This window comes from Coregonus clupeaformis, unplaced genomic scaffold, assembly GCF_020615455.1.
Source record: "Coregonus clupeaformis isolate EN_2021a unplaced genomic scaffold, ASM2061545v1 scaf1080, whole genome shotgun sequence".
Lineage (NCBI taxonomy): Eukaryota > Metazoa > Chordata > Actinopteri > Salmoniformes > Salmonidae > Coregonus > Coregonus clupeaformis.
In genome coordinates this window covers 150,750-176,104 of record NW_025534534.1, presented here as the reverse complement: position 1 = coordinate 176,104, position 25,355 = coordinate 150,750, and the positions used below count along the sequence as shown (strand labels likewise).

General features: G+C 42.2%; 1 protein-coding gene across 2 annotated transcripts in view; it reads left to right on the top strand.

Moving 5' to 3' along the window:
- The first annotated feature begins 327 nt into the window (after positions 1-327).
- Positions 328-25,355, top strand: part of LOC121548293 (E3 ubiquitin-protein ligase NEDD4-like) — a 42,734-nt gene continuing 17,706 nt past the window's right edge. The window contains exons 1-5 of one of the 2 annotated variants that reach the window (XM_041859723.2): positions 328-558; positions 1,773-1,846; positions 3,305-3,383; positions 3,478-3,516; positions 7,926-7,979. In XM_041859723.2, the coding sequence (XP_041715657.1) occupies positions 511-558; positions 1,773-1,846; positions 3,305-3,383; positions 3,478-3,516; positions 7,926-7,979 (294 nt within the window). In that variant the 5' untranslated portion in view covers positions 328-510. Of the gene's footprint in view, positions 559-1,772; positions 1,847-3,304; positions 3,384-3,477; positions 3,517-7,925; positions 7,980-19,260; positions 21,086-25,355 lie in introns of those variants that run through there. The other variant, XM_041859722.2, reaches the window with a different exon arrangement.

Sequence of the window (25,355 nt, the reverse complement as noted above, 5' to 3'; positions counted from 1 at the left end):
ATTTGGCTGTTTTTGCTGCCAGAGCCAATTCGCCTCTGAACAGAACATGTAAGGTCCTTGGACTATAAGGACTAAAGTTAGGCTCCTTTAGTCCATTATTGGGCTGGTCTCAGAGGTTTGTAAAATGATGCACTATTACAATATTTGAAATGGGTACATTATTTGTCCTGGTCTGCAATGGAAGTGAATATGCAAAACTATTCATTACAACCATTTCCACTAACTACTGGACGTTTTGTTGATAACTACTTTGTATCTACTTTTTTGATACATTGTACATCACGATCTCGTGAAATTACTACGTAGGAGGTGGAGGCGTGGTAGCAGAGGAGTCAGGATCCTGGTGGTGGAGAACGACGCACGACACGTTTGAACATTTAACTAGCTATTGTGTCTGGTACAGTTCATTACTTATTGAAAGGTGAATTGGTGGAAGACCACCTACAGTGTTATCATTCGGTATATTTTACTTTAATCGACCTACAGGACATAAGCTACGGCGCTGAGGATATGAGTATGGCTGCACTTCCCGAGGTCCGCGGACTTCAGACTGATGAGGTAAATATTTAGCTAACAAGCTAGCCAATTAACTAACTGGCTACCTGGGCAGATAAATGCCGTTATATCCAAGTGTTTTAGCTAAAGTGTCTTTACATTTCTTTGGGTATTTATTGTCAGCTGTCAGAGTTGGACAGTCAAGTCCCACCATACCAATATCCATTTTATCGATGCAACGTTAGCCAGCCAGCTAGCTAGCTAGTTAGCATGTGTAACAATTGATGGTCACTCAGACTACGTCATCAGCTGTCTGTCAGCTGTCATCGTTGAATAGGCCTACTGTTGATCAGTTAGCTAGCAAACACACAATTTTTAGACAACCTATAGATAATACAATATATTAACTTAAGGATCATTAACTAATCTCTGAAGCTGGAGACACTTATCTCCCTCACTAACTTTAAGCATCAGTTGTCAGAGCAGCTTACCGATCACTGCACCTCTACACAGCCCATCTGTAATTAGCCCACCCAACTACCTCATCCCCATATTGTTATTTATTTTGCTCATTTGCACCCCAGTATCTCTATTTGCACATCATCTTCTGCACATCTATCATTCCAGTGTTAATACTAAATTGTAATTATTTTGCACTATGGCCTATTTATTGCCTTACCTCCATAACTTACTACATTTGCACACACTGTATATAGATTTTCTATTGTGTTATTGACTGTATGTTTTGTTTTATCCCATATGTAACTCTGTTGTTGTTTTTATCGCACTGCTTTGCTTTATCTTGGCCAGGTCGCAGTTGTAAATGAGAACTTGTTCTCAACTGGCTTACCTGGTTAAATAAAGGTTAAATAAAAATAAAATAAAATAACCATGCCAGTTGGCTAAAAAGCTAGGCAGGCAAGTGGCTAAACTCAGAGAGCAGTGGAAAGGAAAGGGGTATACCTAGTCAGTTGTACAACTGAATGCATTTAACTGAAATGTGTCTTCCGCATTTAACCCAACCCCTCTGACCCAAAGGAGTCACGCGAGTTATTATCACGTCATTATTAGTGTGGCCTAAGTAGATCTTGAATGTTTGAGATCAAATAAGTATCCACATGGAAAAACACCTACACATTTTATTTCCCTGTGAGTCATTTACTGTAAGTGACATTCATGTAGCTAACATCATTAACCTGATATTTACAGTGTGTAGTGTGTGTTTATATAAGCAGCTAATAATGTGATTTATGTCCTTATTGTGTTTTTTTTTCCAGGATGAGGCTAGAATTCTGAGAGTGAAAGTCATAGCTGGAATTGGATTGGCCAAGAAAGATATCCTTGGAGCCAGGTCAGTCTTGATTTTGAGGAAAATATGTCTTCAAATGGATAATCCAATCTATCGGTATCATTTAAACAAATTCAGGACAGAGAAGTGAACCTCCTATTAGTGAGGATCGCTTCACTGCCCCCTCCGAACGTAAAAGCACGTCCCTGTGCTTCGACCCCTCACACTTCCGGCCTTGCATTCCAATGCGATCCCACTTCTGACACCAATTTAACGAACAGCGGTACAGGGAAGCGAACCGGGGTCGTTGGTGTGAAATGCAAAGACCTTATGCATTGCACCCATAGGGTTAACCCACTTGGTGGGAATTGTTACCAGGCTCATATTAGCGAGGTTTGCTTCAGTATCTCTGAATAATTCTGGTGTCTCGTGTTACCAAAATACAGTGTCCTATCTTTGATACACTACTTTTTAGGAAACTCATGCTTTTGGCCATGTTATACCATAAAATACTAAATTCTGATTCTACACGTTCCTTAGTGTGGACTGTGGACCCTTCCTAACTTATTGGACTCCTAAATCATCTATTAGAGTTCTGTGTGCTTCTTGTGCTGTTTTGCCCAAAACACATCTAGAGTTCATAAGCAGGTCTATTGGCCCAGTCATTTTAGGATGAAACCTTACACATCTACCCACTTCATAATAAACAGCAAACTGATTGTCAGTTTATACTGTAAACACTTGGTAATGAGCCCATATTTGTTGAACTTTTTTATTTTGTCAACATTGTGGACCTAGTGGTGTGCGTGCGTACTATACTATATGGTGGTTGAATGCTCTGTGCATTTAGAAATATAAATGTATTCGCCTGATACTTATTGAATACTATTAATCAAACTTGAGCGCAAAAGTCTGAGATTTGCAAAATCATCTTCAAAATGTGCTGTTCCACAGACGGAAAATGGTTGCTGTGGTCCTGTTTTGCCTTGTTGAATGGAAAGTTCAGCACCATAGCAGTGGGTTGAAAGATGGCCTTGTGTTGTCCTGCTTTGAAGAAACCTTGTGTACCCACTTCAAAATAAGAAAAGATTCTTATTCATATTAAGTAGGCTTATGTCATCTTCCAAGCGTTTCTTAAATTGTCAACTCTCCGTAGACCGTACTGTAACTGTCCTGTGCAACCTTTAGATGGCGCTATTATCAGGAGTTCTCTGCCCTTGCATACAGTAGATGCTTCAGAATCTCCAGGCTCCTTTCCCCTAAATAGCCCTCCATCATTTCCAGTCAAGTCAACACAGTACTGAATAAACACTATTTTTCTACACATGTCCATTGTAAAATATCAGTATTTCTTTCAGTGCAACTATTTATGGTTCTGATGATGACATTGGTTTGTGCTCCATATGGCCTGTGGGAGAAAACTGTTACATGCTATCCAGAGATGTTCCCTCGTTTGATCTTTGCACACCAAGGGACAGATAGACATCAAGTTGAGCTTTGTCTTTTCATTTTCTATCACAGTGATCCATATACAAGAGTGTCCCTTTATGACCCTGTCAATGGAGAACTAACAAGTCTTCAGACTAAAACAATTAAAAAGGTGAGTAACTGTGCTATCTGAGTAAGTACAGAGCATTTATTTGTTTATGTTTTGTAAGTATCCTATTTACATTTAAATACATTGTCATTTCCAGACATTGGACCCGAAGTGGAATGAGGAATTCTTTTTCAAGGTAAGTCAAATGTATGATAAAAAGAGCATTGTGAATATGTGTGTGTGTAGTTTCTTTTTTACCCAGGGCTCTGAGGACATTTAAGACTCAACCCTTCCTTGACCTTTCTCTCTATTTTTCTCTCTTTATTTCATCTCTTTTTGCTGCATGCCTCCATGTCTGAATCGTAATGGCCCAGTAATATGTTCCCTATTAGTGTTTGAAGCTGCTCCAGATTCTCACTGGGAGGTTAACATTTCACAAACAGCAAGTTAAAAGTCAGAACGCAAAAACATTTTTGTCTGTGGACATGGGATGTTTTTTTTTTGTACAATGTTTACGGGTGTCTGTACATAATGAGGACCAACAGGAAGTCCTCCACTATGTTGGGCGTTGTGATTGGTCAATAAGATCCACCCAGCATCCTGTGAGATTGTTGCCCCTGGCTCCTATCTTGGGCATGTAAACACAGCGTGATTAAATGTTGAACTGGGGGTGTGAAACAGAGCCTCAGTGAGTTAGCTGGTGTTGACGTGAGTCCTTGCTCTGAGGTTTTTGTGTGGAGAGCTGCTTATGTCCTTCTGTCCTGATTGTTTTTCATTAGGTTGACCCTCTACGGTGAAGGAGTAGACATAAATATTCCCAACCCTTTAGTAGCTATGGGAGCACCGATATGAATTTGAATTGTTGTTAGTGTACCTTGAGACCTGAAGTTCAAGAGCACATTTCAAAAGCTGGAACTTTTGCTGACTGAGGTTGAATTCGTTATTTCAACAAAAATACTTTGAAAAATAGTAGGCTTTTAGGATGGTGGTTTCCTAAGCTTATTGTGGTTGCAAAAATTTTATTTTTATGTCTTGCATCTTGATGGAGAAAACCACATTCTTTTATGCATGTGGAGAAAAAGCAGAGAGGGGGTAACTTCTACCGGCATCTGGTTGTACCACATACACTACCGGTAAAAAGTTTTAGAACACCTACTCATTCAAGGGTTTTTCTTTATTTTTACTATTTTCTACATTGTAGAATAATAGTGAAGACATCAAAACTATGCACACTCTTGGCATTTTCTCAACCAGCTTCATGAGGTAGTCACCTGGAATGCATTTAAATTATCAGGTGTGCCTTCTTAAAAGTTAATTTGTGGAATTTCTTTCCTTCTTAATGTGTTTGAGCCAATCAGTTGTGTTGTGACAAGATAGGGGGGTATACAGAAGATAGCCCTATTTGGTAAAAGACCAAGTCCATATTATGGCAAGAACAGCTCAAATAAGCAAAGAGAAACTACAGTCCATCATTACTTTAAGACATGAAGGTCAGTCAATACGGAAAATGTCAAGCGTTATGATGAAACTGGCTCTCATGAGGACCGCCACAGGATTGGAAGACCCAGAGTTACCTCTGCTGCAGAGAATAAGTTCATTAGAGTTACCAGCCTTAGAAATTGCAGTCCAAATAAATGCTTCACAGAGTTCAAGTAATAGACACAGCTCAACATCAACTGTTCAGAGGAGACTCTGTGAATCAGGCCTTCATGGTCGAATTGCTGCAAAGGAAACCACTACTAAAGGACACCAATAATAAGAAGAGACTTGCTTGGGCCAAGAAACACGAGCAATGGACATTAGACCGCTGGAAATTTGTCCTTTGGTCTGATGAGTCCAAATTTGAGATTTTTGGTTCCAACCGCCGTGTCTTTGTGAGACGCGGTGTGGGTGAACGGATGAATCTGTGCATGTGTATTTCCCAACGTAAAGCATGGAGGAGGAGTTGTTGGGGTACTTTGCTGGTGACATTGTCTGTGATTTATTTAGAATTCAAGGCACACTTGAACACCAGCATGGCTACCACAGCATTCTGCAGCGATTCGCCATCCCATCTGGTTTGGGCTTAGTGGGACTATCATTTGTTTTTCAACAGGACAATGACCCAATACACCTCCAGGCTGTGTAAGGGCTATTTGACCAAGAAGGAGAGTGATGGAGTGCTGCATCAGATGACCTGGCCTCCACAATCCCCCGACCTCAAGCAAATTGAGATGGTTTGGGATGAGTCGGACCGCAGAGTGAATGAAAAGCAGCCAACAAGTGCTCAGCATATGTGGGAACTCCTTCAAGACTGTTGGAAAAGCATTCCAGGTGAAGCTGGTTGAGAGAATGCCAAGAGTGTGCAAAGCTGTCATCAAGGCAAAGGGTGGCTATTTGAAGAATCTCAAATATAAAATATATTTTGATTTGTTTAACACTTTTTTGGTTACTACATGATTCCATATGTGTTATTTCGTAGTGTTGATGTCTTCACTATTATTCTACAATGTAGAAAATAGTAAAAATAAAGAAAAACCCTTGAATGAGTAGGTGTTCTAAAACTTTTGACCGGTAGTGTAGCAGTGGACTAGGCCCATCTCGCCAGTAGACCGAGGGAAATATTTGAAATGTTTTAATTTCTCTGGCCATTGACATTGAGCAGGAAGCTTTTGTGTATATATAGTTGCACACATTCAGTAATATATCCACTATGTTTAAGCCTTAGACACTCATTACCCATGTCTAGAAACTATGGCAGTGCTGCACAATGTCCCGTTGCCCTGGACAATGATTCAACACTCCCCCCAGTCAATCTGAAATGAGAAAAAAATCACGTCACCATGCCAGTTGAGATTTCTGTCTCCTACAGTCTTTTCAGGGATTTTCTCCATCATGGTTTCTTGGTACAGTAAATCAGTACTCAGTGGATTCTCCTTAGACGGATACAGCTGTTGTAACACTTACAGCTCCCTGCACCTTGTAGTACTTGTCCCTATTGTGAATGTTATTATGTTTATACCTGCCCTGGAAAGCTTTTGAACCTGTTTGATAAAATAACATGCGTTCAAACGAATATCAAAAGATCTTTTAAAACACCTGACCCCCTAGCCTATCTCTTATCTGTATCTTTTGATTGTTCTTTTGACGTTAATCATATATCATAAAGTAAACAAGTTATATTTGACGACCGCACTCTCCCTTTATGGTCTACAGGAGTTGCGGCCGATTTGGCCCACCTTATCAAAGTGGCAGTGTTAATAATGGCTTCACTTAGCAAGAGGGCCCATTTTGACAGAAACACATTTCATTTTCCAGTGGTCATGAGATGGCCTGGGGGCGGTGGCTTTAGTTACAATGCCCCTGAGAAGGTGGTGGCTGTCTTTCACTGTGCGTCTCTTCCCAGCTCTGTCGAATGGTTTCTGATGTTTTTTAGTTATAGATAATTCTCACTCTGTTTTAAGCATTGAGAGGAAATACACCTACGTTCAAAGATATTTCGGAGAAATATATTTATGTACATTTTTTAAAACTATGCATTGTTAGTTCTCCGTGTCAAATGGGATTGGTTTTGTAATTAAAGCTGGAAGATCCAATTAGCTTTCATTAGCGATGGATTGAAATAATAGCCATGTTTGGTGCGAAGCCTACTAGTTTTCAAGGACCTGTTTGTGCTTTGTGTTAGTCAGCCAGCCAGAATACAACAGGGCTATCTTTGCTTATGAGTGGAGCTTGATTTTAGCTTCACAGCCGACATTGGTCACCTCCATTTGTGGTGCTGAGGACTGTGCTACTGGGGAGTGGGCCTCCCTCCAAATAGTAATCAGAAGCTGGAAGCTAGCCTGAGTTTATCCGCATAGACGACTCATGTTTTACAGACCCTTCAAATCATGGGTGGGCTCGCTCTTGCTAAAATCTAGTCATGACTCAATGCACAAACACTCACCTTATTTACAGTAGGAAGTGCTTGGGAAGTTTTCGCTAGTACAAATATATTTTCTTGTCCGCCTTAGCCATTTAAAAAATAATGAATACAAAGAAGCTCCATATTCAGTCTGGTGTGCCAATGTCTGGTCCACTGAGCAATGGCCCACCTTTCCCTTTGTCCTATTTTACCTTAATTTTGTCTAGACGATGTCGCCGGTGTTGATGTTCTTTTTCTCTGAGGATTTTCTTTTGACTTTGTAATCAGTTTGCTCTGAATGTCATCTTCACCTGGTTGTGAGACCTCTTAGGAAATTGCTTAGGGGAAGTTTCCACTACCTCTCTGTGGGTTTTTGTGACAGAACTTGCTATGCTGTGTAGCCTAACTGTTTTCATGGTATGTGAGCTCTGAGCAACATGAGGTCAAATGTCATGTTTCCACATACCAACGCTTTGTGTTAGCCACAACAGAGATGTTTAGAGGGTACACCCAATTCTAAAGAAACATTCAATTGGAACTTAGAAACCAATAGTAAACTCGTCCAGTTCTATACCTAATGAAGGTAAAGGATTTGTTGTGATTGACAAGAGACTGGTGGTCTTCGGACTATAGCATGTTGGAGAGATTAAGGAGGGGATTGTTGTTGATTTTAGTTTGATGTTCTTGGACCCATTGGTTGAAGTCTATCTTTTCTCTTTCAGGTTCATCCCAGGAAGCATCGGCTGTTGCTGGAGGTGTTCGATGAGAATCGTCTAGTAAGTCATTACGATATTCCTTCAGTATGTCCAGGCCTGTGGCTTTGACACTGCCACCACTACTGCTGACTCACTTTAGTAAAAGTGGAAGTGACCTTGAAGGCACAGATATAGTGATAGTTATTATAATCCTGTGCATATTTATATCTGTTTTACCCTTTAGCACTTTATGTATCTACCCCCCCCCATTTGAAGGTTCATAAGTATTTGGACAAATTCACATATGTGTATTAATGTAGTCAGAAGTTAAGTATTTGGCCCCATATTCCTAGCACTCAATAACAACATCAAGCTTGTGACTCTACAAACGTTTTGGATGCATTTGCAGTTAGTTTTGGTTGTGTTTCAGATTATGTTGTGCCCAATAGAAATGAATGGTAAATAATGTATTGTCATTTTGGAGTCACTTTTATTGTAAATAAGAATAGAATAGGTTTCTGAACACTTCTACATTAACCTGTTACTCGTGGAAATTGGCCTATATGGAAAGGGCCAAATTGAAATGAAGAACAATAAAAAGCATGTTATCAATTGAAAGAGAACATTTTGGAGATTATGGGGAAATGATCAAGCCAAAGGTGAGGACACAACAATTCACCTGATACAAGACTGAATCCAAACATTACACTGTTGATTTTATGTGAATTTGACATTTACTGTACTTTTCACAGCATTTGTCAATAACGAAATCTGAAAATACTGTGAATACATTTAGTCAGATAATAAGAATATTCATTGACATTTTGGAGTAGGTGCAAGATAAGAAAAACCGATTACAAGGGTTTGAGTGAACGGTCAAACTGGTGTTTCCAAGTGGCCACACACCTCTCCAAACTGCACAGTTCCTAAGTAATTTCAATGCACTTTTATGGTATAGTTGAAGGAAAGAGCCCTCAACTATAAGGTTATTTTTTGAGCTCTCCTGGCTTTGCCATTGAGGAACTGAAGCAAGCACACTTGTAGTTTTTTGTTTGGAACAAAGCCACGTGTCCCCACCATCACACATTACTGTTGTTGTATACGAAATCCAAAAACGTTCCATTTATAAATCGCAATCTGGGTCAGGGGGGCATAATTTGAGCTGATTCTATTGCCAACATGGCTAGCAAAGTTATAAAATATGATCTTAATGTTAGGCTTTCAAAAGGCACTTCAGACAGATTATAATTTTGGTGCACATAGAATGGAGTCATGAGTGCATTCAAGTGTGTGTTCTGCGGCAAATCTTCTTCACAATATGACAAACAGGCTCATTCTGTTCAGGACAACCCAGGGTATAACGCATGTCATCCTTGTTACTGAGGATCAAACATAGCGATCATGAACGTTGATAATGTAAATTACATGAGTTTTCAAATATGGACATGTGAAGTGCACATTTGGACTGTTGAGTGTGTGGTTTGCTTGTATGACTTCAAAGTGGTATTCATTATAAACCTCAATGGCTCATCTTTCAGAACACATCGACTCCTCCTGATTTACAGCATTTTCCTCACTCAGACAACAAATGTGCAAAAGTAGCCCAATTACCGGGAGGGACTGGGGCATCTTGTCGCACGGGGTTCTCAAGTTTATAACGTCTGTCAGTCAAAACCCATACAGCCCTGTGAACTGGACAACCGGAGCTCTAACGTCATGTATAACATGTTACTGTACAGCCACTGGTTACGAATTTCGGCACTTATCAATGACATAATCTGCCATTTTCAGCGAGTAGAAAGGGTTCAAGTGGATGCCACCATGATTATGGATAATCATGAATAAATCGTGAATGATGAGTGAGAAAGTTAAAGGCATAAATATAATACCCCCCCCCTAAAAATGCTAACCTCCCCATTTATTGGTAATGATGAGAGATTAGTATGTCTTGGGGGTATGATGTTTGTGCCTCTAACGTTCTCACTCATCATTATTCATGATTAATTCATGATTATCCATGATTATGGAAGTGTTCAGAAACATATTCTATTCTTATTTACAATAAAAGTGACTCCAGAATGACACTACATTATTTACAATTCATTTCTATTGGGCACAACATAATCTGAAACACAACCAAAACAAATTACAAATGCATCCAAAAAGTTTGAAGAGTCACAAGCGTGATGTAGTCATTGCGTGCTAGGAATATGGGACCAAATATTACACGTTTCACTACTTTAATACACATAAGTGAATTTGTCCAAATACTTGTCACTTTCAAATGGGGGGACTAGATACAGTGAGGGGAAAAAAGTATTTGATCCCCTGCTGATTTTGTACGTTTGCCCACTGACAAAGACATGATCAGTCTATAATTTTAATGGTAGGTTTATTTGAACAGTGAGAGACAGAATAACAACAACAAAATGCAGAAAAACGCATGTCAAAAATGTTATAAATTTATTTGCATTTTAATGAGGGAAATAAGTATTTGACCCCTCTGCAAAACATGACTTAGTACTTGGTGGCAAACCCTTGTTGGCAATCACAGAGGTCAGACGTTTCTTGTGGTTGGCCACCAGGTTTGCACACATCTCAGGAGGGATTTTGTCCCACTCCTCTTTGCAGATCTTCTCCAAGTCATTAAGGTTTCGAGGCTGACGTTTGGCAACTCGAACCTTCAGCTCCCTCCACATATTTTCTATGGGATTAATGTCTGGAGACTGGCTAGGCCACTCCAGGACCTTAATGTGCCTCTTGAGCCACTTCTTTGTTGCCTTGGCCGTCTGTTTTGGGTCATTGTCATGCTGGAATACCCATCCACGACCCATTTTCAATGCCCTGGCTGAGGGAAGGTTCTCACTCAAGATTTGACGGTACATGGCCCCGTCCATCGTCCCTTTGATGCGGTGAAGTTGTCCTGTCCCCTTAGCAGAAAAACACCCCCAAAGCATAATGTTTCCACCTCCATGTTTGACGGTGGGGATGGTGTTCTTGGGGTCATAGGCAGCATTCCTCCTCCTCCAAACACAGCGAGTTGAGTTGATGCCAAAGAGCTCGATTTTGGTCTCATCTGACCACAACACTTTCACCCAGTTCTCCTCTGAATCATTCAGATGTTCATTGGCAAACTTCAGACGGGCCTGTATATGTGCTTTCTTGAGCAGGGGGACCTTGCGGGCGCTGCAGGATTTCAGTCCTTCACGGCGTAGTGTGTTACCAATTGTTTTTTTGGTGACTATGGTCCCAGCTGCCTTGAGATCATTGACAAGATCCTCCCGTGTTGTTCTGGGCTGATTCTTCACCGTTGTCATTATCATTGCAACTCCACGAGGTGAGATCTTGCATGGAGCCCCAGGCCGAGGGAGATTGACAGTTATTTTGTGTTTCTTCCATTTGCGAATAATCGCACCAACTGTTGTCACCTTCTCACCAAGCTGCTTGGCGATGGTCTTGTAGCCCATTCCAGCCTTGTGTAGGTCTACAATCTTGTCCCTGACATCCTTGGAGAGCTCTTTGGTCTTGGCCATGGTGGAGAGTTTGGAATCTGATTGATTGCTTCTGTGGACAGGTGTCTTTTATACAGGTAACAAGCTGAGATTAGGACTCCCCCCTTTAAGAGTGTGCTCCTAATCTCAGCTCGTTACCTGTATAAAAGACACCTGGGAGCCAGAAATCTTTCTGATTGAGATGGGGTCAAATACTTATTTCCCTCATTAAAATGCAAATCAATGTATAAAATTTTTGACATGCGTTTTTCTGGATTTTGTTGTTGTTATTCTGTCTCTCACTGTTCAAATAAACCTACCATTAAAATTATAGACTAATCATTTCTTTGTCAGTGGGCAAACGTACAAAATCAGCAGGGGATCAAATACTTTTTTCCCTCACTGTACATAAAGTGCTTTTATTTCTAAACGGTAAAACATATGTATGAAAATAACATCAAATAAAAGGTGACATTTTGTACTGTCGCCTCAAATAAAACATTTGATCTCAAATCCAAAATGCTGGAGTTATAGAGCCAAATTAAAAGTTATAGCTTCACTGTCCAAATAAATACGTAGGGGAGTGTAAATGTGGCGTGTTATAACTTGATTAATTCTGACAATGGTCAGAATAACTTTAACTCCATGACTAGACCTAGTTTATATTCAAGTACGGCAACACTATGAGTAGGCCTACCTGTTTGTATCGCTACCTTCCAGGTGTGTTTGGCTTTCATTTGGTTATTTCTGGTCTCTGTAATTGTCACATACACATATTTTGAATGACCCAGTTCCCTCTATTTCATGAGGTGTACTGACCAATATCAAGCAGTGAATGCCAGTTGCATGTATGACCTACAATACTTAAAGGTGTGTGTGTATGTTGCTGCCTCAGTAACATTTAGTCTAGGCCTAGGTTGTTAACATTGGTGTTTTGCCCAAAAGTACAGACATATGTTTTAACTGGTCATGTATACCAGTATACCTTTTTATAGCAATTTGTCTCAATTAAATCCAGGTATGGGAAATAGAATATCCCCTTAGGTCTTATTAAGAGTGAAAGGTAGGCCAACTGGTTCTGAACACATTAAACTAACTCAAGTATGACCAAGCAGTGATTGTTTTTGTAGCTTTATGATTTGCCAACGACCACATAGCTGAATACTTATGTGGGGCTAACTAGCTACAGCTCTGGCCTAGTTGCTGTTGATGGAATGGAGTGACAGGAGTACTGCTGTCACTGAGACCTAGTATAGTCTCCCTTTGAGTTCTAAGTGTGTAAAGTTGTGCAAACATGAAGCCTCGTCCAAACTTAAGACACGCCATGTAGGCCTGACTTTCATGTAAATTTATAATTAATTGATATCAATAGAAGATTTGCGCAGAGCTCAACCTACTGTACATGTACACAATAAATCAGTGTTGATACTTTAGTGGTTACTGAGATTTCCTGATACCCCCATGCCCATCACGGGTTGTTGTGGGAATAGTCACTATGTGGCACGTGGTGTGACGTGGGCGCCCTGACTGCGTCAGTCTCAACTGGTGAGTCATTATCACATCCAGCCTGTGCCACTTTCATAGCATTACAGTATGGAACTGACCTGCAGCAGGCCAGGCTGACAGTAATGCCCCAGAATAGCCCCAGCCTAACACAATAGCTTTTGGTTGATATGGAGTGGAATGTCAATGACAGCATAGCAGGAATTAAACCAGCTACTGGCTGTTACATGAGGTGTCGAATGACAGGTGATGCCGACTATATCCCTTTATGCTTTTCAAAGCTGCTTTATACATGAAATTAAGCTCTCTATAGTAGCCTACTTATGTGCCGAGCTACTGTAGGAGTGAAGTTTGTTTGTAGTAGGTGTGAATGTTTAAACGTTGAAACGAAGTTGGGATTGTTCATGTTAAGAAAAATCCCTAGCTGATAAACATTATCTTTTGTTCTTTCCCCCCCCCCACAAAATTTAAATCACAGTGCAGTTACCAGAAAACATATTATTTTCTGTAGACGGTAGGCTATAAAGGCCTGGGGAAAGTTGTGTAAGTTAAATAAAACCAAATAAGAAGAGGCAAACTTGATGAATTTTTGTTATCGTTTTAACGGAAGAAGTTAATGTTTTCCATTTGTCACATCCCTAGTTTGTAGATGATCTTTATTACATTTTCCAGCCCCTTGTTCTTTTTCAATTCTTTGTTTATGTAAGTGCCATCAGCTGAAGCTTTCATGGCTTTATCCAAGCTTCAAAGAGCTGCCGATGGACTCAAGCATTCAGTTTATGAGCTTGCTGACTTTTGCAGTTTGTAATAACTATTAGTAGCTTCCCTACATATTTCCCCGGCCACGGTGGTTTCCCAGTACGGATGCTATTAGTTTTTCTGCACCTTACATGTGGAACAATCTCCAATACACCCTGAAATTGGGGGAATTGGTGCCTCTAGGGCTTTTCAGACTGCTGTTAGGGGACCCTTCATTAATTAACTTATGAGTTTGTTATGAGTGCATTGTGTGGATGATTGTTTTGTGTGGATGCGTTTTTCAATGTTTGTTTGTGTATATTAAGTGCTTTTATTGTATAGATGTGTATTTTTGTATCTACAGGGCTTACCTGTCAAAATAATAATAAAATCAAAAAGTGTGTGTGTATATGTGTGTGTGTATGTATGTATATGTATGTATATATATACACACACACACACACACACACACACACACACACACACACACACACACACATACATACAGTAGTACGCAAGTATAAACACCATGGGACCACGCAGCCGTCATACTGCTAAGGAAGGAGACGCGTTCTGTCTCCTAGAGATGAACGTACTTTGGTGCAAAAAGTACAAATCAATCCCAGAACAACTGCAAAGGACCTTGTGAAGACGCTGAAGGAAACAGGTACAAAAGTATCTATATCCACAGTAAAACAAGTCCTATATCGACATAACCTGAAAGGCCGCTCAGCAAGGAAGAAGCCACTGCTCCAAAACCGCCATTAAAAAGCCAGACTACGGTTTGCAACTGCACATTGGGACAAAGATCGTACTTTTTGGAGAAATGTCCTCTGGTCTGATGAAACAAAAATAGAACTGTTTGGCCATAATGACCATTGTTACGTTTGGAGGAAAAAGGGGAACACTTGTAAGCCAAAGAACACCATCCCAACCGTGAAGCACGGGGGTGGCAGCGTCATGCTGTGGGGGTGCTTTGTTGCAGGATGGACTGGTGCACTTCACAAAATAGATGGCATCATGAGGAAGGAAAATTATGTGGATATATTGAAGCAACATCTCAAGACATCAGTCAGGAAGTTAAAGCTTGGTCGCAAATGGGTCTTCCAAATGGACAATGACCCCAAGCATACTTCCAAAGTTGTGCCAAAATGGCTTAAGGACAACAAAGTCAAGGTATTGTAGTGGCCATCACAAAGCTCTGACCTCAATCCTGTAGGAAATGTGTGGGCAGAACTGAAAAAGCGTGTGCGAACAAGGAGGCCTACAAACTTGACTCCCTGTCAGGAGGAATGGGCCAAAATTCACCCAACTTATTGTGGGAAGCTTGTGGAAGGCTACCCGAACCGCTTGACCCAAGTTAAACAATTTAAAGGCAATGCTACCAAATACTAATTGAGTGTATGTAAACTTCTGACCCACTGGGAATGTGATGAAATAAATAAAAGCTGAAATAAATCATTCTCTCTACTATTATTCTGACATTTCACATTCTTAAAATAAAGTGGTGATCCTAACTGACCTAAGACAGGGAATTTATACTAGGATTAATTGTGAAAAACTGAGTTGAAATGTATTTGGCTAAGGTGTATGTAAACTTCCGACTTCAACTGTATATATACGTGTGTGTGTATATATACGTGTGTATGTATGTGTATATATGTATGTGTATATATACACGTGTGTGTGTGTATGTGTATATATATATAAGTTAAATAATCTGTCTGCAAACAAAAAATAAGTCTTAACCGACTTGCCAAAACAAATTTAACAAGAAATGTGTTATTGTTGTGTATATATGTATGTGTCTGTGTGTGTGTGTGTGTATATATATATATATATATATATATATATATATATATATATATATATATATATATATATATATATATATATATATATATATATATATTACACACTGCTCAAAAAAATTAAGGGAACACTTAAACAACACAATGTAACTCCAAGTCCATCACACTTCTGTGAAATCAAACTGTCCACTTAGGAAGCAACACTGATTGACAATACATTTCACATGCTGTTGTGCAAATGGAATAGACAACAGGTGGAAATTATAGGCAATTAGCAAGACACCCCCAATAAAGAAGTGGTTCTGCAGGTGGTGACCACAGACCACTTCTCAGTTCCTATGCTTCCTGGCTGATGTTTTGGTCACTTTTGAATGCTGGCGGTGCTTTCACTCTAGTGGTAGCATGAGACGGAGTCTACAACCCACACAAGTGGCTCAGGTAGTGCAGCTCATCCAGGATGGCACATCAATGCGAGCTGTGGCAAGAAGGTTTGCTGTGTCTGTCAGCGTAGTGTCCAGTGCATGGAGGCGCTACCAGGAGACAGGCCAGTACATCAGGAGACGTGGAGGAGGCCGTAGGAGGGCAACAACCCAGCAGCAGGACCGCTACCTCCGCCTTTGTGCAAGGAGGAGCAGGAGAAGCACTGCCAGAGCCCTGCAAAATGACCTCCAGCAGGCCACAAATGTGCATGTGTCTGCTCAAACGGTCAGAAACAGACTCCATGAGGGTGGTATGAGGGCCCGGCGTCCACAGGTGGGGGTTGTGCTTACAGCCCAACACCGTGCAGGACGTTTGGCATTTGCCAGAGAACACCAAGATTGGCAAATTCGCCACTGGCGCCCTGTGCTCTTCAGATGAAAGCAGGTTCACACTGAGCACATGTGACAGAGTCTGGAGACGCCGTGGAGAACGTTCTGCTGCCTGCAACATCCTCCAGCATGACCGGTTTGGCGGTGGGTCAGTCATGGTGTGGCATTTCTTTGGGGGGCCGCACAGCCCTCCATGTGCTCGCCAGAGGTAGCCTGACTGCCATTAGGTGCCGAGATGAGATCCTCAGACCCCTTGTGAGACCATATGCTGGTGCGGTTGGCCCTGGGTTCCTCCTAATGCAAGACAATGCTAGACCTCATGTGGCTGGAGTGTGTCAGCAGTTCCTGCAAGAGGAAGGCATTGATGCTATGGACTGGCCCGCCCGTTCCCCAGACCTGAATCCAATTGAGCACATCTGGGACATCATATCTCGCTCCATCCACCAACGCCACGTTGCACCACAGACTGTCCAGGAGTTGGCGGATGCTTTAGTCCAGGTCTGGGAGGAGATCCCTCAGGAGACCATCCGCCACCTCATCAGGAGCATGCCCAGGCGTTGTAGGGAGGTCATACAGGCACGTGGAGGCCACACACACTACTGAGCCTAATTTTGACTTGTTTTAAGGACATTACATCAAAGTTGGATCAGCCTGTAGTGTGGTTTTCCACTTTAATTTTGAGGGTGACTCCAAATCCAGACCTCCATGGGTTGATACATTTGATTTCCATTGATAATTTTTGTGTTGATTTTGTTGTCAGCACATTCAACTATGTAAAGAAAAAAGTATTTAATAAGATTATTTCATTCATTCAGATCTAGGATGTGTTGTTTAAGTGTTCCCTTAATTTTTTTGAGCAGTATATATATATGTGTGTATGTGTGTGTATATATATGTGTGTGTGTATATATATATATATATATATATATATATATATATATATATATATATATATATATATATATATATATATATATATATATCACACACATACAGTGGGGAAAACAAGTATTTAGTCAGCCACCAATTGTGCAAGTTCTCCCACTTAAAAAGATGAGAGGCCTGTAATTTTCATCATAGGTACACGTCAACTATGACAGACAAATTGAGAAAAAAAAATCCAGAAAATCACATTGTAGGATTGTTAATGAATTTATTTGCAAATTATGGTGGAAAATAAGTATTTGGTCACCTACAAACAAGCAAGATTTCTGGCTCTCACAGACCTGTAACTTCTTCTTTAAGAGGCTCCTCTGTCCTCCACTCGTTACCTGTATTAATGGCACCTGTTTGAACTTATCAGTATAAAAGACACCTGTCCACAACCTCAAACAGCCACACTCCAAACTCCACTATGGCCAAGACCAAAGAGCTGTCAAAGGACACCAGAAACTAAATTGTAGACCTGCACCAGGCTGGGAAGACTGAATCTGCAATAGGTAAGCAGCTTGGTTTGAAGAAATCAACTGTGGGAGCAATTATTAGGAAATGGAAGACATACAAGACTACTGATAATCTCCCTCGATCTGGGGCTCCACGCAAGATCTTACCCCGTGGGGTCAAAATGATCACAAGAACGGTGTTCAAAAATCCCAGAACTACACGGGGGGACCTAGTGAATGACCTGCAGAGAGCTGGGACCAAAGCCTACCATCAGTAACACACTACGCCGCCAGGGACTCAAATCCTGCAGTGCCAGACGTGTCCCCCTGCTTAAGCCAGTACATGTCCAGGCCCGTCTGAAGTTTGCTAGAGTGCATTTGGATGATCCAGAAGAGGATTGGGAGAATGTCATATGGTCAGATGAAACCAAAATATAACTTTTTGGTAAAAACTCAACTCAGTCGTGTTTGGAGGACAAAGAATGCTGAGTTGCATCCAAAGAACACCATACCTACTGTGAAGCATGGGGGTGGAAACATCATGCTTTGGGGCTGTTTTTCTGCAAAGGGACCAGGACGACTGATCCGTGTAAAGGAAAGAATGAATGGGGCCATGTATTGTGAGATTTTGAGTGAAAACCTCCTTCCATCAGCAAGGGCATTGAAGATGAAACGTGGCTGGGTCTTTCAGCATGACAATGATCCCAAACACACCGCCCGGGCAACGAAGGAGTGGCTTCGTAAGAAGCATTTCAAGGTCCTGGAGTGGCCTAGCCAGTCTCCAGATCTCAACCCCATAGAAAATCTTTGGAGGGAGTTGAAAGTCCGTGTTTCCCAGCGACAGCCCCAAAATATCACTGCTCTAGAGGAGATCTGCATGGAGGAATGGGCCAAAATACCAGCAACAGTGTGTGAAAACCTTGTGAAGACTTACAGAAAACGTTTGACCTGTGTCATTGCCAACAAAGGGTATATAACAAAGTATTGAGAAACTTTTGTTATTGACCAAATACTTATTTTCCACCATAATTTGCAAATAAATTCATAAAAAATCCTACAATGTGATTTTCTGGATTTTTTTTCTCTCATTTTGTCTGTCATAGTTGACGTGTACCTATGATGAAAATTACAGGCCTCTCATCTTTTTAAGTGGGAGAACTTGCACAATTGGTGGCTGACTAAATACTTTTTTCCCCCACTGTATATATATACACATACATATATATGTATGTAATATATATGTATATATAATATATTATGTGTATGTATATATATATATATATATATATATATGTATGTATGTATGTATGTATGTATGTATGTGTGTGTGTGTGTGTGTGTGTGTGTGTTAGGACACCCATTCCTCAGTTTCATATAGAATTATGCCGGAACTCATTCCTCTTGATTTCCTGTAATTCTATACCAGTGGGTAAAAATATGTGTAGGGGCACAGCGCAGGAGAAACATTAGAATCATAGCTGCTGCTTGGAGCCAGTAGCGCCAGAGTCTTGAGTGAGTGGCCTGAAACAGAAATGAACAATTCTCCTGACAGACCTCCAGTCTGAGATGCCGAAGAGACTCCTGTGTTCTTTTTTCTAGTGAGGCGACCAGGAGGAGTGAGGCTTTTGGAAGAGGCAGGGAGGTGTTGTACACGGTCTGTCTATCTTTCAGAAGGCACAGTTGCAACAAGGCTGAGGTTTGGCTGGAATGGGAGTTCTGCCCTTTAAAACCTTGGTGCAGCTCTCTGTGACTGTGTTGAGTTCAGCTTCTTAAAGAGGCGGACCACTGGGGTTACTTCAGTCTAAGGGGCTTGTGCGTTTGGGTTGTGCCTCCACAGAAGAGCGCCTGACCTCCCCTGACTACTAGCCTCACAGAGCAGCCAGAGAGGAATGTAGGTTGTCACCAGAGCTATTTTGTGCAGCCGCTAATGATTGTAATCACAGAGCAGAACGGGACTCGGAGAAGTTGCCTTGCCGCCGTTCGTTTTTCATCCCAAGCAGGTCTCTTGCCATGCCATGCTCACTACTGGCTCCCAGGGATTAGAGAGTTAGACGAATGGCACGCCGGCTCCGCTTGCATTTTGCGTCGAGAAGAAGCAACACAGATCCTCTGTCAGAGAGCCTGAGCAGCCATGGTGAGGAGAGCGGTCTCCGTGTGTCAGTCCGCAGCCCCACAGAGAGCCTAGCGCACAGCTCTGTCCACATGAAGGTGACTCCAGGGCAGCTAGCTCTGGCTTTGCCTCCCCTGTCACCGGAGTACGGTAATTTACAGCGCTACTCATCCGTATTTATACCCAAGGTGAACACAGGCAGCGGCAGCAAGAAGAGTACTCTGCAGATCTCCCTGCAGCCCCGTGGCAAGCTGAATGGAGAGCTGGAGAACAGCATTGAGGGTGGGGAGCCAGGGGTCGGCGAGCTGGGAGCGGGCAGTGGCTCAGACGGGGGATCCTGTAGCAGCAGCATGGCCAGCGACGCAGGCTACTGCAGCAGCAGCAGCAGCAGCATCTTTGAGCCAGAGCTCCCAGATCAGCGTAGGGCAGCCCAGGAGAGAAGTCTGCCCCGTAGGAAAGCCAGGGTCCCCCTGAGACGCTGCTCCTCCTTGGTTATATTTCCACGGAGCCCCTGTAATACACCACCAGCCTCCCCGGTCAGCCCTGTGGCTCTACCCTCCCTGCCTCCAGCCAGGGGCTCCTACCAGACTTCTCACCAGCTCCAGTTGTCCCCCAGTGAGACCCCGCAGGAGGACGAGACGGGTACCTCGAAAGCGTCCATTGCCACGGCGATGAACGGCCTGCGACTCTCTAAGAGCAGCTTTCCGTCAGCGGAGTTCAGAGACGCCAGGCCCATGGTGCATTTTAACGTTCCGCTACCAGATAAACCTAAAGACAAAATGGAGGAGAGTGAGAAGACTGACCGCTCGGCTACCTTAGCTCGACTGTGTCGCGACAAGGCTGACCGCTCTGCAAATTTAGACAGACACTCCAGTGTGCTGCTGCACTTTGCCCACCAGCGACCAATGTCTGGGAAGGCATCTACAAACAGAACAACAGTCAATGTTGAATGTCCTGACTCTCCAACCCAGGTCCCTCAGTCGCAGGGTGAATGTGGCCCTCGCCACATTAAGCTGTTTCGCAGCACCTCTGCTTGCTTACTCCCCTCAGCTAAACTTTCAGAGAGCAGCCACAGTGCCGGTCGGGCAGACAATGGAAATGGAAAGGAAATGCCTGAGGAAAACCATTGTCATCACGCCTTACAAAGGAGCTTTTCTCTGGAAGTCCCCTACCATAATACTGGTATTTCATGTGATGTTTCCAACCAAAAACTAGCTAACTCTCCACATGTACACATCCATGTGTCCCACGGCTCTGGGGCAAGGTTCTCTAGCCCTGTCATTGATGTAAACACTAATCACAAAAGGGATCACATACAAAAGAGCCCTGCAAGAAAGACCACGGTGAGTTTTTTTTCCTTCACTGGGTAGGATAGGAGCAAGACTGAGAATAGAGAAATCAGGCCTATGCTTTGGCAAAATGTAGTAGAATGGGTGGTACATTTATTGGTTAACTTATGGAATTGATGTTTTCAGCTGTGTAGTATTATAGTGGATTGCCTCATTGTGATTGGTCTGTATTTGTACCATTCACATTCACTTCTAACCTCAATAAATAGAGATTGTGGTGTTCATTAAGTGGTGTATTTATGTTGTACTTGTTATGTCTGTCACCCTTAAGATGGCCTATCTGAAATGCTCCATTTGTTTCCATTTTAAAGATATTGTGCTGTACCCTACATGTTGCTCTGTTTACTCAGCCTTTGGGCTCCCTGCGAGCAAGCAGGAGCTAAGTTCAGTAACTGAGAAGACGGCTACAGCTAAGTCATGCAATTAACAAGCCCAATGTGGACAAACATTCAAAGGTATTCAGTTGTATAACAGTAAACCAGTAACATACTTGCAACCAGCAAAATGCTAAAAGAGAAAGAAAAGAAAGCCTCCCTCATGCGATACTTGTCTGCGGGGGCCTTGTGAGTGTGTGTGTGTTTGAGTGTTTGTGTACACACGTGCTTTGGTTAAGAGGGGTTCTCAGTTTTTATTATTCTATTAACGCTTTGAGTAATCACTTTAAGTATTTACCCCTGGCTAAATTTAGTTGCGAGAAAAGCAGCCCCCCCTTGCTATAAATAAAGCGCCACTGAAATATTCTCCCCGACTCCAGATAGTCTGGCCCGTTGTAGTACTGGCCAGTCCTATGATTTCAGATTGAACAACGTGATACTAGAGTAGCGTTCAGACATGCCAGCCATCCGCAGGCCTGGGGATCATGTTATGTAGGTAGGGGGTGTTTGGAGACGGAGCCTTTTACAGTAAAAGGATGGTGTGTTCCCTTCCTCGCGTGTCCCCCTGCTAGACCATGTTTGTAAAGCATCATGTGTCAGTCCTTCTCCCCCTCTTTATCGCTCATCCTCCCTCGCTCCATCTCCCTCTCTGCATTTAGCAGCTTGTCAAGTAAGACCTGCACCAGCAATTAGCCAGAGCTGCTACCTTTATAACAGCTGAACTCTTATATAACCTCATTTAGGACATGAGATATCCTCCGCTGCATACCTCTTGCTTAAGCCCAGCAGGTCATAAGCATCTGTACTCCTGGTTTATGATTTATTTGAATCCAGTGATAGAGCCTTTTAGAGAAGCTCCTCTGGAAACCTAATCTGATTAACAGTTGTAAAACATGTTTATTACATTTATTCCACAGGACACCTTTGTTGACATTTTTGACTGGTAGATTCTGGTTTTATTAGCTCCAATCAGTGCTTTTGCCTGGCAATAGCTTGTGCCATTTCAAGAGGACTGACTGATGCCATATGTTCCTCTATTTTGATGCTGTTCGTCTCAAAGTAAGAGTTATCTCTGATGTAGGGGAAACTAGATACTTGAAATGCTGGTGTATGTGTAGCCTGTCAGTGGAGCGTGAAGAGAAGGTAGAAAAAGGCGTGCTGCCAGAATTGTGCCTGAATTGTCCCAGTGTGGTTTAGCCACGCGGAGAGAGCTTTGTTGTTGGAATCAGAGGCGAGCCCTCATGGCCTCCCCTGTGGCTACATCTCCTCCCCCCTTACTTTCTCTCTCTTTCCCACTCTCTCTTCTTCTGTCTGCCTCTCAGGGTCTCTTGCCCAACTCTCGCGAGCTGACCAGATGCCTTTTGGACATTGACAAGGCTAAGCACCATGTTGATTTGAGCCCTGATACCTCACTGAGCCTGATAAGAGACCATTTCTCCTGGTCAGTCGATGCACCTTAATTCCTGTTAAGGTCTTTGGCTGTTTAAAGAGCCCAAGAGTAGCAGCCCCAGAATCATGATCAGCTCAGTGTTGTGGCCAAACACCAAGTGTAAACAAGACACCAAGAATGAAGGAAAGGAGAATGAGATGAATGACAGTCTCCTAATGGAAACATTGAATCTCCCTAATCATGACTATCAGTCCCCAGGCACTGAAGTTCAACAGAGCTCAAAGGTCATGCTCGTTATATGCATCCCATCTGAGTGTTGTCCTGGATGATGCAAGAATTAACTGCTTTTCCTTTCAAGGTTATGTGTACAGATACTGTACAGTAGCAGAGCTGTTGGCACGCAACACTGTTTTCCAGGCTGGTTAACTACAGTAATCAGACTCTACTGAAAATGCATAGCAGGTGACCACATGCAATGTTCCCTAAAAAAGAATTAGCCACTAAGCTAATTTCAGGTCTGCTGAGCTCAAACATGAACATTGTGAAACTTCCGACGCGCGCGTTTACTGTGAACACTGGGGCTGTACCCACTTTAATTTACTGTTTTAACAGTGGCCAAGTAGGCTACTGTGACTGTGACCATAATGTAGGCCTACCAGAGTGGCCTACCATTAAAAAAAACAATGGAGATAATGCGTCGCATAACATTTTAACATGGAAATAGCGGTTCTATCATTCAGCCCACAGAAGCAGCCAATGTGTGGTGTTCAATGTAGGCCTGCATTCCATGAGACTTTTGAAAATAAACATGCAGGTCTTGACATTGACCTGTTTATCCACTTGTCCATCAGTTAAGGAGGTGACTGAACATGTTGTTGTTTGATGCAAGAAACCACTTTACAAAATAAAATGCATTATTATTCCCATACCATTATTACAGAGAATCAGACAAATTATGCTACCCTCTGCCTATTGGCTACTTAGCTTATTCAAGCCTGTCTCAAAATACAACACTGCCCCTTTAAGACTCTTTACCTGGCTAGAAATGTTCATGTTTTGTGCTCTTGTAGGAAGCAATCAGTCCCAGGTACCAGCTATAACTGGGCTAATAACTCACTAACTAGCAAAGAATATGAACAAATGTACCCACGTGGCTACTGGCAGTTCTCGCTTTGATCTCAAAAGAAGCGCATAATAATCGTGACCGCTCATGCTGTAAAACAGTCCAGTTCAAAGTGAACGGCACAAATCCATATATGGCAATGGTCGATTTGCCTACTGCAGCTCTGATTGCGCACCGGTCTGTGTAGAGTATGGGCCTGAGTCGTGCCAGTCAATGTAATAGAAATCCTACTCCGATGCGCTCTGCCTACAAGAAAATCTCTTGCGTAATTTTGCATACTAATTATTGCGTAGTTCGTTTTGTTTCGGTATGTTGCATTGAAAATGACTATTGCATTGATTCGATCACAATTCCTACATTAAAGGGAAACGTTGATAGTGTTAAATAACGGGGAAAACTCTAGAAAGTTGAGTGAAGTTCTATCTCGTGCTTCTCTGCGCATGCTGATATTTATTCTGCGTGGCAGTCCCTGGGGGCGCAGCTTAGAGGGAACAGCTTAGAGGGAACCAGAACAGATTATTTTTCTAAATTGCCTTAGTAAACCAAAATGATCTGTCAGAATTGTGTAATTTGTTCCCCCTGAACTCCTACCTTTTTTTTATCTGGCCTGTGATCTTATCGAGATCTGAGGCAAAAATTCAAGACCACTTGTCTTGATGGATTTAGTTTCAGTAGAGAGAATAAATACAAAGTGAGTAGAGGGTATGGAAACAGTTTTTAAGATGAGAAAGGATTATGGGATTCGTCATGTTTTCCATGTTGAGAGGCACTCATAACGTCCATGGATACGTGTATGGAAGTTTGAGCAGTACAGTATGCCTGGCTGACCCCGTTTTTCAGCCAGCTGTGGTTTTGGGAGCTGCTACTGTAAGCGGCTTTGTTTTGTGGCTGAGTGGCTGCAGAGCAGGTGCGTCCAGACCAGAGGACCCCACATGCAGGCCCAGCTCTGTCCCCCTCTGAGGTGGTTTGTTGGTAGGCTGACTCCCTCCTTGGAGCAGAAAATTGTCGTCTTCTCCTGCACAGACCATTAACTAACTCCTTGCAGTTGAAACACTTGGCCAAGGCCATCCTTTCCCTTACATTACCATCACAACTGAGGCTTAAAAACAGAGGCTAATTGCAAAGCATTCTTCTACCTTTTTTTTCTTTTCTTTTTTTAAGATACCGGTAAGTGGATGTTTTATCTGATAACCCTCATCAAAACAAATCACTCTGGCCTTTCTCTACCCCATAATGGCAAAGGTCTGTTCAGTAGGACCTGCACTTATTCAGAATTCTACACAACGTTTTCATTGTTTTCTATTTTCATTATTGAACTTTTCTTTTTTTAAAGGACATTCTTTATGAGAAGATAATATATCCACCACACCGGGGTTC